This window comes from Camelina sativa, chromosome 5 (assembly GCF_030686135.1).
Source record: "Camelina sativa cultivar CO46 ecotype springtype chromosome 5, ASM3068613v1".
NCBI classification, from domain to species: domain Eukaryota; kingdom Viridiplantae; phylum Streptophyta; class Magnoliopsida; order Brassicales; family Brassicaceae; genus Camelina; species Camelina sativa.
In genome coordinates this window covers 1,586,963-1,605,618 of record NC_141884.1, presented here as the reverse complement: position 1 = coordinate 1,605,618, position 18,656 = coordinate 1,586,963, and the positions used below count along the sequence as shown (strand labels likewise).

Below are 18,656 nucleotides of genomic sequence, written 5' to 3'. Positions count from 1 at the left end.
ACTTCCAAAAATAAATAAAAAATGACTTGGGATTCTCATCAAAATTTAAAATAGGACAGTTAAGTATGCATCAAGTTTTAGGCTTTGTTTTACTTACATTTAACGAAGCAATTTTCATCATTGTCATCTTATGTTAGCTACTTTCAATATTTATCTTACACTTCATGTTTTATTAGTCTTTTAGAGAGTTTGTATATCTATGAATGAGATTATGAATCCTTTCATCATCATCTCGTTTTGGGCATGTCCCAGAAGAAAAACAACATATTGACCCGTTCTGAAGTGTCGGTTCTAAAACCCAACGAAAGAAAAAAAAAAAAAGAAGAACATCTATGCATAGCAAAATAACGCCGGCAAAAAGCCCACCATGATAAAAGAAAAAAGAAAAAGTGTTGGTTTATCTTTATCTAAGCCCATCAAGTTTTATTATACAAATTTTTTTTCTTTTGTTAATCTCTCTCAGAATTTTGGAGGTAATAAACAAATACCGGCCAAAATTGAATTCTGAGAAGGCTAATCCTTTTACAGGTCAGAAATGAGAAAACCAATTCAGTTGTAACAACTCACTAGTTTCCCAAACGTTACTATTCTGGAAAACTAATAAAACTACAACACACGTACCATAAGTATAAGTAAGTACAAAGGCCTTTATGACCAAAAAATGACATTTCGGGGTACTTATTCCAATTTTTCGTCTATAACCATTCCCGTAAAAGCTAGGTAGTTGCAATATTTCCCATATCGTCAAAGTCTTTTACAATGTTAAGAGTTAGAGCTTCAAATTGAACCTTTCTTTCGTTTCCATTTTCAACAGATAGAAGCTAATTTTTAAAAATTTGCATTACTTTTATATCTTAGTTCTAAGCTACAAACTACCGAAAATAAACATCCCTAGCGACCTGATCGTTGCACTTGCTGGAGAGAAATAGCAGTCCAAGGAGTGGATCGCTGCGGACTTGGCCGCCCAACCACCGTAGCAGGAGGAGGAGGAGGAGGAGCGGCGGTCACATTGGCGGAGGAGGAGGAGGAGACACGTTCGCAAGAAGGGCACATGGTGAGAGTAGTAGGAGGAGTCATATGCATGTAGAGATGTGGAGACAACTTCAACGCCCTCAGCTCCGACACTTCTTTTTGCAACCGTCGATTCTCTTCCGTCAAATTATCGCAACATCTCTTCAAATACTCACAATCAACCTCCGTTTGTTTTAGCTTCGTCCTATGTACACATAACATAATTCAAAAAAAAATCATCTTAAGTAGTGAAAATAAAACTTACTAGGAAAACAGAAGAATCCAAAAAAAAAAAACAAAAGTGGAGTTAATATGTACGCATGCATGTGTCTTAAAGGCGCTGTAGTAAAAAAGTAAAAAAAAAAAAACTTCTCATGTGACAGTACAGAGGCAGAGATCTTATTAGGATTTTCTTTTAGGACAGGGGAACTGAAAATCACTTTATGGGTCATAAAAGTACAATTATATCCCTATCATAGCAATTACTAAGGTTTTTGTAATACTCAAATTCCCGGTAATACCCCTAGAAAACAGAGATAATTTCTTTACCTTGCCCTTCGGTTCTGAAACCACACTTCCACTTGTCTTGCCCTTAGATTCAACTGCTTTGCTAGAGCCAGCTTTTGCTTCTGCCCAATCCGATTATTCAAGGAAAGCAAGTTTAGTTTTTATTTAGAAAGAAGCCAATCAAACGACGTCCATGCAATAAGAAGTCATAAATTACGAAAAATGCAATTACTAAAAATGTCACTAACCGGATTAAGAGTGCTATGTTCTTTAAAAGTCTCCTCGAGAACAAGAGCTTGTTCCTTTGATAACCGTAGTTTCTTCCTTGACCCGTCGCCGTTTCCGCAGTCTTCGTCGTCGCTTCCTCCGCCGTGTGAGCAAGAAGCTCTCTCCGCCTCGTGCTCTTCACCTCCTCCTCTCGCCGCCGCAAGATCTCTCTTGTTCCCACTCAGACTCGATACGGTGCTGTTTGGAGACGAGACGACGGCAGCTTCTTCTTCCAAGTTCACTACCGCCACCACCGAAGACGCAGCTCTGTTCACGTCGAAACCTCTTAGAAAAGATCCGGCGTCGGAGTTTCTCTCTGCAGCTGTACGTTTAATTCCTACATTAATCGAAAAACGTTTCTAGCTTAAATTTCGGAAATAATTAAAACTAATTATATCTTTATTAAAAAAGAAAAGAAAAAAAGATCGGATCTATGATATGAGACATATAGATCCGAAGATATGTCTTAAGTCTACATGAACAGAACTTCAAGACATTGAATGTTTTAATAAAAAAAAATACAATGAAATTAAAAAGAGGAAAACATGTTACCAGAAGATTGAAATAGATGAGTCCAAGAGTTGTGATGAATCTTCTGGGGATGGCTATTATTAATCTGATTGTGCATGTGAGGAAACGAAGAAGAAGTAGAAGTTGTAAAAGGCATAAGATTCAACCTCAGAGATGGTTCTTTTAGTTGACTATTTCCCAAGCTTAGACTCAGACCTAACCCATCATCTCTTTCACCCATTTTTTTCTCAAAAGATTTTCTCGAATGTAGTAGTGCTGGTTAAAGATACGACTAGCAAATTTATATATACACACAGAAGTTGAAATGTAAAGAGAGATAGAGAGAGAGATAGGGGTATGGTGGGGGGCTTGGGGTTTCAATGATGACTTGTGTCAGAGAGACCCTTGTAATTTCAATGATGATATATACTGTTACCTGCTCCTCTCTCTTCGAAAAAAAAAGAAGAATTAACCAATGCTAGAAAAAATAAAATTAAAAAACTCATTCAACTCCAATGCGTTTTCTTTTTCAATAATACGTTGAGCTTTTTAACAAATGAATTTTTGTTCCTAAAAGTCAATTACAGACGTTAGCATTTTAATACACCAAATCTCAGATATTTTATTGTGTTTGACAGTAATATTTGGTTTTGTTTTACGTTTTTTTAACTTTCATCTCTTAATAATCATTTATTTCTTAATTCTCTAAAATTAATTCATAATGCAAACTTGATACTTTTGGAAAGTAATGCACACGTACGCTTTGTATATCTACTAAAAATATTTAATATAACAGGATCTTTTGTTTTTTGGTCAATGTTCGAATTGTTTTATTTCTTAAACCATGAGAAGGGTATTTTAAGAGGAAAAAGACAGATCACAGATGTAGAAGGTAAAAGTAGGGGTCGCTCGTGAACTACAAACGCGAGGTAGCCTTGCGTGGAGGTGGAGCGGGGAGACAGTGGCGTTGGGCTCAAAATGGGTATGGTAGTCAGAAAACGATATCGTATTGATGATAGGTTACACAGAGCCTAAACATAACACTGCATGGGGGTTCAGACTACCTGTGAACCCAACAACGTGCATTTGATTCTCTAATTAATCTTCAATTCATTTATTGTTCCCTTTTTCCAAAAACTCTCCCTTTGATTAGTATTTAGTAGTAGTACTAATTCTTCTGGTCAACTAAAGCGAAATTCAAGTGTTTTTCCCATTGGATTATTATGGCCAAGTCAAATATAAAACGGACATTTGGAAAAGACTAGTGGTGGTATGGTAGAGTTTACTACTACGGCTACTTCCTGTCATTGAAACAATATTTTTTGCTGTTTTCAAAGTTGTTGATAATGCCATCATTATTACTACTTCAGTTTCTTTGAGAGTTACAGACAAGACAGGTCTTGTTTGTTAATTAATTAATTTTAAAGTTAAATAACGTTTTCAACCACAAATTAATGTGTGTTTTACTTCCAAAAATCTTTTCTTAATTTCTTAATGTTAATCATGAATATGTATTGACTTATTATGTATCTTCAATCAATGCGGTCATGCTTTTCATTGACTCTTAAAACTTGCTTTGACCTTTTCTTGGAAACTTTTGTTTTTTTTCTTCCGGTAATTGATTTGGAGCCTAATTGGCTAACTGGTTGGTTGATTTGATAGTAATAGTAGTCTGAAAACGATAGTTATACAAAATATTACTACTATACTCTAATTTTAAAATAAACACTACTACAAATAGGTTAATATAAATAGTATTGCCTTAAACTAACTAAATTAACATGGGTTTAGTTATGAACCGTACAATGCTATATAAATATAAAGTTGGTGACAAAATTAATTAAGTTGTAATCTGAAATCAAATTAATCCATTTTTTGTTCTTTCATGATCAGTTGAATTTGTCTCGCAATGACTGTTAGATGATGTTAGAGTCCACATATATATATACATACACATGTTCGTGAATGTGAAATTATGGAATAAAGAGCGTGTGATGGATGGTGTGTGGAACTGAAGCAAAAGAAAAATTAAAAGAACTCAGAAGCAGCGGTGGAGGTCACGTGGGAAACGGGAAGGGGTTCACGTGGGAAGTTTGCCAACGTGGCGGGCAGCACATGGTCCCCGCCAGTGACCACACTCGTGCGGCGTAATTTTTGTTCCTCCACGACCAGACATCCACTTCTCTGTAATCATTGGATACTCTCTCTCTCTCTCTCTCTCCGGCTCGGTGGTTCTTTACTTAACATCCTTATTACTCTTCTCGCGTGTACATCACGCACTTATTTGTTCAGGTTAAAAGCGTTGATGCGAGAAGAATGTGTATAGAAGAGAAACGTTTGAACTTTGAACAATACAAAAAAAGTTGAAATCAATACGACAAAACTGCATTTCATTAAATAATCCTCCAACCACAATATTAGTATTGGACACAAAACCATTACGAGTAGGCTCATATTCTTTTTGCAATACCTAACAAATACTACTACTCAATATCAATTTTTAACAAAACACAACTCAATATATTATATTCATATACGTAAATTTGATTTATATTATGACTATTTGTATAGTTACTTATTTTAAGTATGTTATAACAAAATGGCGAGGGAATTAAAGAGTAATATATATTTTTGGTAAGAGACAGCTAAGAACATGATCCGATGAAAACCGACCAAAGCAACCAAAACCCATGTTTCACCAATAACGAGTTTAGGTAACCCAAGCATGAATATAAAATAATGAGATTTATGAAGTAATCAAGCATGAATATTAAAATATTTACTTATCATGAGTTCAATAATTTTGACACATCTTTTATTCAAAAGAGGATACAAACTATGGTCCCACGTGTGTGTCCATAAGACCATAACCATGTGCAAAAGCTCTCTCCCAATGCATGTGTTCGTTCTCCTTTCATTTTTCCTAGATTCGGTTTGAGCTGAGATTTATATATCACCTTAAATTAATTCCAGATCCTAATTTTTGTTGGTATATCTTTCTGGGGATTTATATAAGTGTGCTAGTTTTAGTAATCTAATTTCAAAATAATCTATTAGCTAGATCCAATTTATAGGCACATGATTATATACGCGTGTGTTTTCAATTTGCTGCCCGCTGTATAATTAAAAAGTCTACATAATACTCCAGATAATCTCAATTTATTATATCTGTTTCTGAACATTTTTTTGTTTGATAAGTAACATTTTATACTAGTCTGTTCCTCAACATATTTTTATTTTTTACACAGATTAATTTACCATCAATGACGTCCAAAAATATAGTATATATATTCGACCATAGTACTACTGTAGATAGTACTACTATATTATAATGTTGATCCAGCAATAATTGTTCGCTGAACGAATATAATCATTACAAAATAATTATTATATTTTTTCACGTACTTGTACCACATGATTGTAACGACGTATCTAACAATTTACTCGAAATCATTACACATGTCCACGTGGGAAGCCCGTCACTTATCTTGGTCCGGTCCAAGATTTGATTAATTCTCGAGTATTATATATTATTGGGGGGTATTCGTGCAATTTGTCTGTTAATAACATATGCTTACGCTTTGGAGAGAAAAAAATAAGAAGAAAATAAGGCTATGCTCTGGACATGATTGTAAGATTTTTAGAATTTCGGAATAACAGCTGTTCACATGCATGCAGTGATGCAGAAATCAGATTTCTTGATAGAGAAATAAACACTAGTATATGTATTCTCAACTAGTACTGCGTAGGTGATCAAGCACTAGATCGAATTCTATCAGAGCAAAATTTGTCGTTTACTAAAAAAATCGACGAGATTTCAAGTGTTGTTATACCTCAGTAGAACATATAATTATTTGATAAAATATACTACATCTCAGGAGGATTTTGAAATAAAATTTTAGTATGGGGTAAGTTTAAATGGTTGACGCTCACAAAGATGAATCGCATAGATATAGTATTTGTTGGTAATCTTTTCGTCAGTTCGGATTCACACACAACTTGTAACCATGAAAATCCTAAAGGTTTGAATGGTAATTGTGGCCAGGACGGCCAAATCCGTCTACGGTTTGGACCGTTATATTTTTAAGATGGATAACAGACCGCTACAGACTAACTCTATTTGTATGTAAAAGCGGTCCGCAGTTAGTCTGCTGTGGTTTTATCTCTGCTTTATTTGGACTGTACCTAGCCCCGGTTCAAGGGGGCGGCGGGAGAGGAAAATCCTCAAGAACAGTTCACAAATTTAGAAAAATCCCTTGAACAAAGGGGACAAAAAAAAAAAAAAAAAATCTTGTGAAAGGGGTCTAAAAAATCTAGTTTACCTAGGATCTAAAAATATATAGAGATGGGACTGACTATACCACTGCAGCATACATTTGCTGAATAATAAATAAAAAACGATCCAGTCCGCAAACAGATTTGTCACAATTCACACCCTAATAGTATTAATTAAGAAAAAAGACAAGAGAATCTAACGTATTTCTATTTCCGTTTTAGCTATCTTTACGAAATCCTAAATAAATAAATAAAGGCTGAAAAGCATAATAAAAGCTTCAAGATTCAAAAAAAAAAAACAGAAAAGCTAACAAAGGAGACAGGGCGAGTGAGAGCCACGTGACTAAAGATGTGTAAAGAAAGATTGGGAGCGAGGAGAAAATTTTAAACAGCCAAAAAAAGGAATTAAATTAGATACGCCACCAGAGACATTCACGTGGGAAGTCACGTGATTGAGTGACCACGTGTCGACTTCACAAGTCAACATAATAGAGGAGGATGAAGGATACACATTACATACAGTGTCATATATATCTTCGCACCACCCCCGGCGCGTGCCTCGTTGTCTCTCACTCACCAGACACCAATCATTTGATGCGACACGAGCTTCCCAACCAGACGAGTTACATTTTCTGGCTCCTACTCTCATGATGTTTATGAATGATCACAACAGCCTCTAATCTATTCCGATCGATTGCGTTTTGGATTGTGTCATTGTGTGTGTGTACCAGCCTGTTATCCATGTGGACTTGACAACATATGTTGGGCCTAAATAGGGCTCAATGAAAGTGGGCCTTTTCTCACGTATTTGCACCGGTCACATAATAATAACGAAAACATATTTTATCCACAAGGAGGAGGAGGAGTCGTTTTGGCTCATCCACTTAAAAAAACACATCAGCGAAAACAATGGTCGTTCTTCACAGCAACGTCTCGTTGTTCTCCTGCTGCAACATCGCTCCAAAACCATCTCTCCCGTCACTCCCTACTTCTCTTTCTTCTCGCAATTCTCATTGTCCCCTTCGTTACTCACAGGTAATCTCCAATTTTTTGTTTTGTCTCCAACCCTTTTGAAACGATGTGTTGATTGAATTTGAAAAAAGAGTACCCAGAGAAAAAAAAAAAGTCATTCTTTTTGCGGTGTTTTGTTATTTGGGCAGGAAGGAAAAGAAGTGGTTAGTCCTTTGAAAAGTGTGGTTTTGTCATTAGGAGAAGAGGTCTCAAAAAGAAGTCTACTTGCACTTGTCTCTGTTTCTCTCTTCTTTGTTGATCCTGCTCTTGCTTTTAAGGTAAACCTTTTGTTCTTATCTCCTCTTTCAACTCTGTAATCTGTATAGAACCTTTAAGGAAAAGAGAAAGGACTTGTATATGTTGGTACACAATTGGTATAAATTCTAAAGCTTGGAACTTTATAGGCAAAATTGATGTATAGATCACTATAGAGAAGTTGTTGTGAGGAGACGTTAATTGTTGTTATTTATGAGAATCTATCATTGAGTGTTGAGATTTGGCACTTTTTTTTGTTGGAAACTAATGAATGATAAGTTGAAACAGTCTTCCACTTGTAGTTTCACTTGCAATCTAATGATTAAATGATGTGGTATTTAGTTATTTATGTAGAATTGCCCTAAGTGTTTCTTGAATTATGTTATTTAGTCTCTTTGTGATTTAAGAAGCTAGATGGATTTCATTCCAATGAGAGACATTGGTAATTTGCATTTCATTGTGACTAAGATGTTCTTCTATGGGTTAACGTATATATTATTCTCGATTTGTATGAAATTCAAAGGGTGGAGGTCCTTATGGACAAGGAGTAACCAGGGGACAGGACTTGTCTGGAAAGGATTTCAGTGGCCAGACTCTCATCAGGCAGGACTTCAAGACGGTATACATTTATTCAGTTGTAGACTGTTATCCTGAACAACATATCTTTCGTTTAATCATCATACTCTTTGTGATGACATTTTTCCGCAGTCCATCCTAAGGCAAGCTAACTTCAAGGGTGCAAAGTTGTTAGGTGCTAGCTTCTTTGATGCAGATCTAACAGGTTTGTTCTCTATTCTTTTTTATTGAGGTAGTAGAAGAACTGTGTAATAGAGATGACTTGTCATTCATGGATGTTAATTACTGTTATCATCTCGTAAGAGCAGGTGCTGATTTGTCTGAAGCTGATCTACGAGGTGCAGATTTCTCCTTGGCAAACGTAACAAAGGTTGTATCCAATGTTACACATATGTGTCGATGTATATATGTACCTAAATGTGTATAAAGCTAGGGAAAACAAATAGATCCTTGACATTAAATGGTGAATAGTTAATAATGTTATATCTTTGCATGCAGGTGAATTTAACAAACGCTAACTTGGAAGGAGCGACTGCTACTGGAAACACATCATTCAAGGGATCAAACATTACAGGCGCAGGTGAAAAGAAGGAAACTTCCATAATAACACTAAGCACATGATCTCTTTGTTACGTTTGAGCTTCACTTAACTCAAGTTTGATACCTTTTTTTTTGGTATGTATTTGGTTTGGATTTAGACTTCACTGATGTCCCTCTAAGAGATGATCAACGAGAATACCTATGCAAAATCGCGGATGGGTAAAAACTCTTGTGCTCTCATCCCTAAGGATCCATCTTACATTTTGTCTTATAACTCAGCAGAATGTGATCAAACTGTTTTTGCGTTTTGCTTTTCTTTGACTCATTAGGATTAACGCGACCACTGGGAATGCAACGCGGGACACATTGCTCTGCAACTAAAACTGTGAAAAAATGTAAAGCTTTGGATTGTGTGAGTCTTCTTCATCTGATTATTTTCAAGAGGTTTGACCATTGTTAAAAGTGTTTTTTTTTTTTGCGGGTTGTTGTTATAGAGAATATATGTATATATATATATATCTATTTACTTAATCTCAAGCTTGTCTTTGAGATATATTTATGTAATGCTTAAATTCCACATGCTCAGTCTCCGTGGTGATTACTTGTTTTTGATTTACCTTTATTTTATTGGTGTGAATCACACAAGTATATTGGATTATGGGACTCTTCTTCATCTGATTATTCGTTAACATTGTTAAAGCTTTTATTTGTGCATGTTGTTGCAGAGGATGTGTGTATATATATATATATATATATACTAATCTCGAGCATTACCTTTGCGAGATTATGTATGTTACTTAACTTCCACATGCTCCGTCTCCGTGGAGGTGGTGATTACTGGTTTTTGTTTTATTTATTGGTGTGAATCACAAGTATGACAACTTTTTCGGAACTTAATTTACTTGTAAATCTCATGAATTTTTATTTAACAAAATCTAGTTTGTATAAATTACTAATGCACGTAAATAATCTTATTTGATTCCTTGAAATGAAGCCAACTTTCAATTGTTGTTTCTGATCGTTTAAATTTGCACAAAAGTTTTTTTTTTGAAAAAGAACTACAAATATTGTATGAACACAGTATATAACTATAACACTTATGTTTTCATAAAGATAAATCAGGATCTTACAGTATGTAGAAAATATATAAAATCAAATGATTTGATAAAACCGAGGAAATATATAAAAGGACAACAACAACAAAAGAATAAATAATAGGTGGAAAGATAATTTACTAAGTACATGCATGCACTTACTGCAAATGAAAATATTTATCATCTTTTTTGATAATATGCATTAAATAAAAAAGATATCATTCCTTACTTAAACCCCAAAGGCCCCAAACGTTGCATCCGGACGTATCAGGCTATATATAAGCAAAACAAAGAACTTGTGTGGTGTTGTAAGGATAGGGAGAGAGAGAGAGATAGGGAAGCCGTCATGAGTACTTCGGCAGGATCTAGGATCATGTCATTAGGAGAGCCGTTTGTGCCGGCAAATGAACCCCGTTCTCTATTCCTCACGTTTTCCAATGGCTTTCCCCTCTCAGAAGACCAGATCTTCGAATTCTTCGACAGGCAAGTGAAACCCTATTCTATGAAATCTATAAATGGTTAATAGGTTTTGGTAGTTCGTCCAAATGATTGGTCTCAAAACGATAACGTTACATTGCGTCATAGAAGGTTTGACTCTGTGTAGTGTAGACACACATCTACCATGTCTTTAGATAGATGGAGAACGATTTTGGTTTAGTTTGTTCAAAAGCTATATGTCTAATAGATCTCGATTTGCATCTCACAGTACATCATATACAAACAATTTGTTCTACTTTTTTTTTTTTTGGTAGTCTATTACATCTCTTACAAGTACGATTTAATTGGTTCACTGATGTGTGTATATATGTGATGATGATGATGATTAGCTGGTTTCCAATGTGCGTGGAGGACGTGTTTGTGAACAGACCAGTGGCAGCAAGGAAGCTGGGTAAGAATGATTTGTTTGGGAAAGTGATATTCAGGTATTTTACCATACCAAACATTGTGCTGGGGCCTTATGAGAAGGTTGGCTTTTCCGTCTATGGGCGTCCTATGTACTGCAGAAGGTTTGAAACCCGGAGGCCAAAAGCAGACAATGCATCAGCAGCCCACCGTGATCGTCGTGAGTGATCTGGGAGTTTGAAGGTCATGAAACCCTTTTGTTGTTGTATCAACGTAAAAGGGTTTCTTGAATAAAGTTTCGTTGTTGTTTTTCTTTAATTTCATGAATAAGTGGGTGATCTTCCAGTCATGTGGAATGGATCATCACATGTTTTTATCATTACAGAGATATTTTCTTGTTGTTGGCAAACCATTTTGAAGGATGTTTTATTTTATGTGGTTGAAATTTATCTGGTTATTATCATTTTAGGGCATTATAAGGAAAATGAGTCGGAGTATGACTCTGACTTTTGACTAATTAAATATGTAGTCAGTAGGGTTTGAATTATAAATTTAAAAATATAAAAAAATATTATTACACATAAGGTTAGAAGATTGCTTACCATACATAAAAATTAAAGCAAACAATTTCATTTTAAGTGTCCCTCTGCAGAATGAACGAAATTATATCGTAATTTTAATATTTGATAGTTTGTAAATAGTGAGATTATTGTTACTTGAAGAACGTAAGCCACCGTCCCAATCAAAGTCAAATACTCATTAAACCACCCCAAAATCGAATCTGTAAAATGGTAAATGGATAGAGTGACATTTACAATTAACTATGTATATATATATTTTTTTTATATTGAGTCATAATTAAACAGAGAGACATCTACAATTAGCTATGTATTCTTCACATCGTTTAGTTCTGAGCAAACAAAATTTTACTTTTATCAAGCAACCAAATACTTTATTATTAACTTGAAGATACACATAGTCAAACTGTAAGAATATATGTTAGACGTGAAAAGGATAAATAATAAGAAAAGAAGCATTGTTTGAGGAACCAAAGTCGAGATAAAGAGAAGAACAAATTAAACAAAGTTTTGATGTGGGAGAAACGGAAAAACAAATATTCTTTTGTTTCGTGTCCGTAGTACAACAAGAAACAATCTATGTTCCTCGGGACGGAGCTGGAGGCGGCGAAGATTTATCGTCCTTCTGCACCACTTGGAGAACGGAAGCCACCGTCCCAATCAAAGTCAACACAAGGATAACGACGGCGGCAACGGTGGCAGTTCCGGTCCAAAGATCTTTAAAGTAAACTCGCCGGAGTGTGGCGATGGATCTATTGAGACGACTCTCGTAGTGTTTGTTGAGTCTTTCGGCTATATTGTAATAGTGAGATCCAAAATCCACAAGCCCTAAACATAGCTTGTTCACCATTTCCGCCACCGACCCTTGATGTCCTAACCAGTTCTTTACAACTCCTGTTAACGTAAAAATGTGGAGCATGAGTTTCTCATAACTGAAAAAAGAAGAAGGAAATTTTCATAATTGAAAAGTGTTTTACCTTTCTTGACGAGCAATTCAACGTCTTGATCGGTGTCAATGAGAAAATCCAAGAAGGCGATGTAGTTACAAACATAAGCAGTGAGAGGGTAATGGCATTGCTCGAGTGCCATTAAGTTCCTCATAACCCTCTCGGTGTTGTCGTCCGCTAAGAAACAAGGTATTTTCAAGATTCCTCGTTCGAAAGTAATAACCAATGATAAATCGTTTTTCTTATCAGGAAGCGCAAAATCTACTCCCGCACTGTCTAGTTTGTCTGCGTTGTGAAGACTCTTTATGCTCTCCGGTGGCTTAGCCTTTGCGCTTTTGATTTGTTCTTTTGTCAAACAAAGTGTTTCCACACGGACACGTCGAAACAAATCTGTAAAATGTCGGAAATTCATTCCTTCTTTGACCTCTCCTTCCAACCTAAACGCTCGAAGGATAATGTCACGGAACGTTTCCCTGGTTTCAAGATTTGAGAAAAATTGTTCGGAGAGTTCCTCTAAAAGGGCATAAGGGAGTTGGTTCTCGAGCAAGATTAGGTCTTCTAAAATAGTGGTTATAAGACAAGGCTCCTGGAAAAGAATGTCTTCTTCATGGAAAAGAATTTCTCCTTTCTTGTTGATGTTTCGAGTAGTTCCGGTCTGAATGAAGAACCCTAGTATGAACACCGAGTCGAGGAGTAACATTTCCACGAACTCTTGGGAATTTATCCATTCCGTTGATTCGGCGTAGCTTTCTCTTATAAATCTTTCATTCGTTTTTATGATTGAACTCAAATCATCAACAATTTTCTTCCCATATTTATTTGCAATAGCATTAAGGTACTTCTTCTTGTGAAGCTCCATGTTCATATAGTCCAGATATCTGGAACAATCCAAACGCATATTAGCATCATTATAAATTATTTTTTAAAAGCTGAAAAATCTGTATGTTTCAAAGACAGAAAATAGTATAATACTACTTCAAACGTTAACGCAAACCGAAAAAAATTTACTTGGCTACAAAACTTTTACATGATATCTATTAGGAACAAAAAAGTTATGTATTAACATAAAAACACTATAAAGCCATGATTTAGCATGTTATAAATGTAAACGTAATATACAAGCGCAAAGACAAAATCAGAAATTAAACTAGCCTAGATATTATCTGTTGTGGTTTATATATACACGTGTACGTACCTTAAATCGGTTTTGGAGAGCTCAAGGGCTTTAGCTTTCTTAGAATGTTGAAGTGGACCAATGAGAAGCATCTGAGGAGTGTATGCGTCTGGGTTCACTCTCCGTAGCCGGTTTGGCACTCTATAGATGCAACAGTACTCTTTGCTAAACAAAGAAGGCCATATACCGGAAATCTCAGCTGATTCAGAGCAAGAATCCGGTTTAGTCGGTTTAGTCTTGGACGAAATAATAACCTTTGCTTTCTCAGCTGTTCCGTGTTTAGGAACCCATTGATCATGAAATCCTTCACTCCATCTACCCACGTTACCAGTTCCAGCTTCATCCTCCTTGGCTAGTTGTATTCCTTGTTCTAGATCCCCCATATCAACGCTGACAAGATTTGGATTAAAAGGCACGTTGGCTTCTTTGTATATATTTAATTGTGCATGGGTTGTTACAATACGAGGTTAACTAAAGGTTTATATAAGATCACAAAAGGAGAATGACGTGAGTATGAAACTATCCAATTCAAGCATTTTTATATTGCTTCTGCCTTGGGGAAATTCATCCCAACTTTTTTCATTCCTTTATTTGGTTTTTTTTTTTGTTTAAATTATTCTTCGGGCAAAGAATTATGCTGTCAGGAGTGAAAGTAGAACGCGGAACACACTGGACCATCTGATCTTCCTCAGACAAGTTTCTCATGTTTTTTCTTACTAGAGCCCATCATAATATCATCCTATTGGGCATTGGACTTAAAAGTCCAATGCCCCTAAATTTTTTTCATTTGGATCGGGAGCTATACAATTTCGGCGCTTCTTTTATTCGTTCCAATCATAAGCAAATAATTATTTCGTCAGGTGATGATACTAACGATGTTAATTGTTTATTTACGGTTTCGAATCCAATGAAAGATTAAAGAGTTACCGGTTGTTGGATTAGTTTTGTGGAAACAAAAATATCAACTTAAATATCAAGACTTAGACCTACTAGATTCTCATGACCGTATGGATGAATTACACATCATTGGCTATTTACAATATTTAATTTTCACTGACTATAAATATTAATTTTCATGTAAGATAAAAGGAAAGAACGCAAAAGTAACACGAGCGAGCATATAATCCAAAATAAAGATGGAAATATAATAATGAAAAGTAAATAAAGAAGCAGAAACTTCAAGAATTATTCGTGGGTTGAAAAATAGGAGAGAAGAAAAGTAGATCATTATCAAATTTTGTCTCTTTAATGATACAATTTAATATGACAAATAAAATTATGGAGACAAAGACAATTCGTAGGGCACCCACTAATAGATATACAAATGATGTGATGTAGATCTGTTTCTCTCTTAGTTTTGTTTTTCATCTACATTATATACCTTTTCCCTTGCATGATTGGATTTTTTTTTTAATTAAGTCGTAATTTAGTTTTAACCATGAGAAAAGGTGTTCAAGAAAGGTCTTTAGTCTCTGTTTTTTTTCGTAAAACTCTTTATCTTTATATTCGGAAATATTGATGTAGAGTACCAACGTTATTATTATGGGTTGCAATTCAAAATAGAAAGTTTTATTATTAAGTTTGATGTCGCTTAGTCTTAGATTTATCACTTATGGCTTTCTTATCATTCACTTATGATCATTAAAGTCGTATACATTTGTATTTTTGTAATTATAAAAAGGAAAAATGTTTTATTGATTTATTTCATAATTGTGATTTTGTTTTAATGTTAGCAGAAAATGTGATTTCGTTTCACATGTAAACGCAGATGAATGCAGAAGAAAAGAAAAAGCTTTTGGAAGCAAGGAGTCCTTAGTATTACTATTATATATAACACAAAGAGAAAATTTCAGTACATGTTTTCATAAAGGCTTTGAAATTATAATGCGTTTTAATATATTAATGACCACGTGTCGACTTCACAAGTCAACATAATAGAGGAGGATGAAGGATACACATTACATACAGTGTCATATATATCTTCGCACCACCCCCGGCGCGTGCCTCGTTGTCTCTCACTCACCAGACACCAATCATTTGATGCGACACGAGCTTCCCAACCAGACGAGTTACATTTTCTGGCTCCTACTCTCATGATGTTTATGAATGATCACAACAGCCTCTAATCTATTCCGATCGATTGCGTTTTGGATTGTGTCATTGTGTGTGTGTACCAGCCTGTTATCCATGTGGACTTGACAACATATGTTGGGCCTAAATAGGGCTCAATGAAAGTGGGCCTTTTCTCACGTATTTGCACCGGTCACATAATAATAACGAAAACATATTTTATCCACAAGGAGGAGGAGGAGTCGTTTTGGCTCATCCACTTAAAAAAACACATCAGCGAAAACAATGGTCGTTCTTCACAGCAACGTCTCGTTGTTCTCCTGCTGCAACATCGCTCCAAAACCATCTCTCCCGTCACTCCCTACTTCTCTTTCTTCTCGCAATTCTCATTGTCCCCTTCGTTACTCACAGGTAATCTCCAATTTTTTGTTTTGTCTCCAACCCTTTTGAAACGATGTGTTGATTGAATTTGAAAAAAGAGTACCCAGAGAAAAAAAAAAAGTCATTCTTTTTGCGGTGTTTTGTTATTTGGGCAGGAAGGAAAAGAAGTGGTTAGTCCTTTGAAAAGTGTGGTTTTGTCATTAGGAGAAGAGGTCTCAAAAAGAAGTCTACTTGCACTTGTCTCTGTTTCTCTCTTCTTTGTTGATCCTGCTCTTGCTTTTAAGGTAAACCTTTTGTTCTTATCTCCTCTTTCAACTCTGTAATCTGTATAGAACCTTTAAGGAAAAGAGAAAGGACTTGTATATGTTGGTACACAATTGGTATAAATTCTAAAGCTTGGAACTTTATAGGCAAAATTGATGTATAGATCACTATAGAGAAGTTGTTGTGAGGAGACGTTAATTGTTGTTATTTATGAGAATCTATCATTGAGTGTTGAGATTTGGCACTTTTTTTTGTTGGAAACTAATGAATGATAAGTTGAAACAGTCTTCCACTTGTAGTTTCACTTGCAATCTAATGATTAAATGATGTGGTATTTAGTTATTTATGTAGAATTGCCCTAAGTGTTTCTTGAATTATGTTATTTAGTCTCTTTGTGATTTAAGAAGCTAGATGGATTTCATTCCAATGAGAGACATTGGTAATTTGCATTTCATTGTGACTAAGATGTTCTTCTATGGGTTAACGTATATATTATTCTCGATTTGTATGAAATTCAAAGGGTGGAGGTCCTTATGGACAAGGAGTAACCAGGGGACAGGACTTGTCTGGAAAGGATTTCAGTGGCCAGACTCTCATCAGGCAGGACTTCAAGACGGTATACATTTATTCAGTTGTAGACTGTTATCCTGAACAACATATCTTTCGTTTAATCATCATACTCTTTGTGATGACATTTTTCCGCAGTCCATCCTAAGGCAAGCTAACTTCAAGGGTGCAAAGTTGTTAGGTGCTAGCTTCTTTGATGCAGATCTAACAGGTTTGTTCTCTATTCTTTTTTATTGAGGTAGTAGAAGAACTGTGTAATAGAGATGACTTGTCATTCATGGATGTTAATTACTGTTATCATCTCGTAAGAGCAGGTGCTGATTTGTCTGAAGCTGATCTACGAGGTGCAGATTTCTCCTTGGCAAACGTAACAAAGGTTGTATCCAATGTTACACATATGTGTCGATGTATATATGTACCTAAATGTGTATAAAGCTAGGGAAAACAAATAGATCCTTGACATTAAATGGTGAATAGTTAATAATGTTATATCTTTGCATGCAGGTGAATTTAACAAACGCTAACTTGGAAGGAGCGACTGCTACTGGAAACACATCATTCAAGGGATCAAACATTACAGGCGCAGGTGAAAAGAAGGAAACTTCCATAATAACACTAAGCACATGATCTCTTTGTTACGTTTGAGCTTCACTTAACTCAAGTTTGATACCTTTTTTTTTGGTATGTATTTGGTTTGGATTTAGACTTCACTGATGTCCCTCTAAGAGATGATCAACGAGAATACCTATGCAAAATCGCGGATGGGTAAAAACTCTTGTGCTCTCATCCCTAAGGATCCATCTTACATTTTGTCTTATAACTCAGCAGAATGTGATCAAACTGTTTTTGCGTTTTGCTTTTCTTTGACTCATTAGGATTAACGCGACCACTGGGAATGCAACGCGGGACACATTGCTCTGCAACTAAAACTGTGAAAAAATGTAAAGCTTTGGATTGTGTGAGTCTTCTTCATCTGATTATTTTCAAGAGGTTTGACCATTGTTAAAAGTGTTTTTTTTTTTTGCGGGTTGTTGTTATAGAGAATATATGTATATATATATATATCTATTTACTTAATCTCAAGCTTGTCTTTGAGATATATTTATGTAATGCTTAAATTCCACATGCTCAGTCTCCGTGGTGATTACTTGTTTTTGATTTACCTTTATTTTATTGGTGTGAATCACACAAGTATATTGGATTATGGGACTCTTCTTCATCTGATTATTCGTTAACATTGTTAAAGCTTTTATTTGTGCATGTTGTTGCAGAGGATGTGTGTATATATATATATATATATATACTAATCTCGAGCATTACCTTTGCGAGATTATGTATGTTACTTAACTTCCACATGCTCCGTCTCCGTGGAGGTGGTGATTACTGGTTTTTGTTTTATTTATTGGTGTGAATCACAAGTATGACAACTTTTTCGGAACTTAATTTACTTGTAAATCTCATGAATTTTTATTTAACAAAATCTAGTTTGTATAAATTACTAATGCACGTAAATAATCTTATTTGATTCCTTGAAATGAAGCCAACTTTCAATTGTTGTTTCTGATCGTTTAAATTTGCACAAAAGTTTTTTTTTTGAAAAAGAACTACAAATATTGTATGAACACAGTATATAACTATAACACTTATGTTTTCATAAAGATAAATCAGGATCTTACAGTATGTAGAAAATATATAAAATCAAATGATTTGATAAAACCGAGGAAATATATAAAAGGACAACAACAACAAAAGAATAAATAATAGGTGGAAAGATAATTTACTAAGT

At 35.1% G+C, this 18,656-nt stretch overlaps 4 protein-coding genes and 1 long non-coding RNA gene across 6 annotated transcripts; 3 read left to right on the top strand and 2 right to left on the bottom strand.

Moving 5' to 3' along the window:
* Window positions 1-776: 776 nt before the first annotated feature.
* Window positions 777-2,733, bottom strand: LOC104784842 (homeobox-leucine zipper protein ATHB-4-like). Of its 2 annotated transcripts, none has more exons than XM_010509929.3 (4): window positions 2,338-2,733; window positions 1,767-2,122; window positions 1,561-1,640; window positions 777-1,216 (listed from the first exon to the last, which is right to left on the bottom strand). In XM_010509929.3, the coding sequence occupies exons 1-4, from the start codon at window positions 2,534-2,536 to the stop codon at window positions 892-894; spliced, it is 960 nt and encodes a 319-aa protein (XP_010508231.1). In that variant the 5' UTR covers window positions 2,537-2,733; the 3' UTR covers window positions 777-891. The 2 variants fall into 2 exon arrangements, with proteins under 2 accessions (XP_010508231.1, XP_010508232.1); XM_010509930.3 differs by having other exon boundaries at window positions 1,767-2,107; window positions 2,338-2,690.
* Window positions 2,734-7,258: 4,525 nt separating this feature from the next.
* LOC147943172 (thylakoid lumenal 15 kDa protein 1, chloroplastic) lies at window positions 7,259-9,610 on the top strand. The gene is made up of 8 exons (XM_087512945.1): window positions 7,259-7,605; window positions 7,731-7,859; window positions 8,360-8,455; window positions 8,545-8,617; window positions 8,721-8,782; window positions 8,911-8,992; window positions 9,111-9,171; window positions 9,282-9,610. The coding sequence occupies exons 1-8, from the start codon at window positions 7,480-7,482 to the stop codon at window positions 9,331-9,333; spliced, it is 681 nt and encodes a 226-aa protein (XP_087369071.1). The 5' UTR covers window positions 7,259-7,479; the 3' UTR covers window positions 9,334-9,610.
* Window positions 9,611-10,304: 694 nt separating this feature from the next.
* On the top strand, window positions 10,305-11,352 carry LOC147943171 (uncharacterized). The gene is made up of 2 exons (XR_015598199.1): window positions 10,305-10,529; window positions 10,874-11,352. It is a non-coding gene; the product is annotated as an uncharacterized LOC147943171 (long non-coding RNA).
* Window positions 11,353-11,819: 467 nt separating this feature from the next.
* LOC147943170 (UPF0481 protein At3g47200-like) lies at window positions 11,820-14,097 on the bottom strand. Its single transcript, XM_087512944.1, has 3 exons — window positions 13,610-14,097; window positions 12,445-13,292; window positions 11,820-12,361 (listed from the first exon to the last, which is right to left on the bottom strand). The coding sequence occupies exons 1-3, from the start codon at window positions 13,969-13,971 to the stop codon at window positions 12,045-12,047; spliced, it is 1,527 nt and encodes a 508-aa protein (XP_087369070.1). The 5' UTR covers window positions 13,972-14,097; the 3' UTR covers window positions 11,820-12,044.
* Window positions 14,098-15,722: 1,625 nt separating this feature from the next.
* Window positions 15,723-18,074, top strand: LOC104784841 (thylakoid lumenal 15 kDa protein 1, chloroplastic). The gene is made up of 8 exons (XM_010509928.3): window positions 15,723-16,069; window positions 16,195-16,323; window positions 16,824-16,919; window positions 17,009-17,081; window positions 17,185-17,246; window positions 17,375-17,456; window positions 17,575-17,635; window positions 17,746-18,074. Exons 1-8 carry the CDS (start codon window positions 15,944-15,946, stop codon window positions 17,795-17,797), a joined length of 681 nt encoding a protein of 226 aa, XP_010508230.1. The 5' UTR covers window positions 15,723-15,943; the 3' UTR covers window positions 17,798-18,074.
* The last annotated feature ends 582 nt before the right edge of the window (window positions 18,075-18,656 follow it).

Bases quoted from the DNA above. Each gene is read 5' to 3' on its own strand.
- LOC104784842 (XM_010509929.3), bottom strand. From the start codon at position 2,536: ATGGGTGAAAGAGATGATGGGTTAGGTCTGAGTCTAAGCTTGGGAAAT. The intron at 2,123-2,337 runs GTAACATGTTTT...CGATTAATGTAG, and splicing joins TCATCTATTTCAATCTTCTG to GAATTAAACGTACAGCTGCA. The intron at 1,217-1,560 runs GTAAAGAAATTA...ATGTGTACATAG, and splicing joins TTTCAGAACCGAAGGGCAAG to GACGAAGCTAAAACAAACGG.
- LOC147943172 (XM_087512945.1), top strand. From the start codon at position 7,480: ATGGTCGTTCTTCACAGCAACGTCTCGTTGTTCTCCTGCTGCAACATC. The intron at 8,618-8,720 runs GTTTGTTCTCTA...TCGTAAGAGCAG, and splicing joins CTTTGATGCAGATCTAACAG to GTGCTGATTTGTCTGAAGCT. The intron at 9,172-9,281 runs GTAAAAACTCTT...TTGACTCATTAG, and splicing joins CTATGCAAAATCGCGGATGG to GATTAACGCGACCACTGGGA.
- LOC147943170 (XM_087512944.1), bottom strand. From the start codon at position 13,971: ATGGGGGATCTAGAACAAGGAATACAACTAGCCAAGGAGGATGAAGCT. The intron at 13,293-13,609 runs GTACGTACACGT...GGATTGTTCCAG, and splicing joins CTCTCCAAAACCGATTTAAG to ATATCTGGACTATATGAACA. The intron at 12,362-12,444 runs GTAAAACACTTT...TTACGTTAACAG, and splicing joins TGAATTGCTCGTCAAGAAAG to GAGTTGTAAAGAACTGGTTA.
- LOC104784841 (XM_010509928.3), top strand. From the start codon at position 15,944: ATGGTCGTTCTTCACAGCAACGTCTCGTTGTTCTCCTGCTGCAACATC. The intron at 16,324-16,823 runs GTAAACCTTTTG...TGAAATTCAAAG, and splicing joins ATCCTGCTCTTGCTTTTAAG to GGTGGAGGTCCTTATGGACA. The intron at 16,920-17,008 runs GTATACATTTAT...ATTTTTCCGCAG, and splicing joins TCAGGCAGGACTTCAAGACG to TCCATCCTAAGGCAAGCTAA.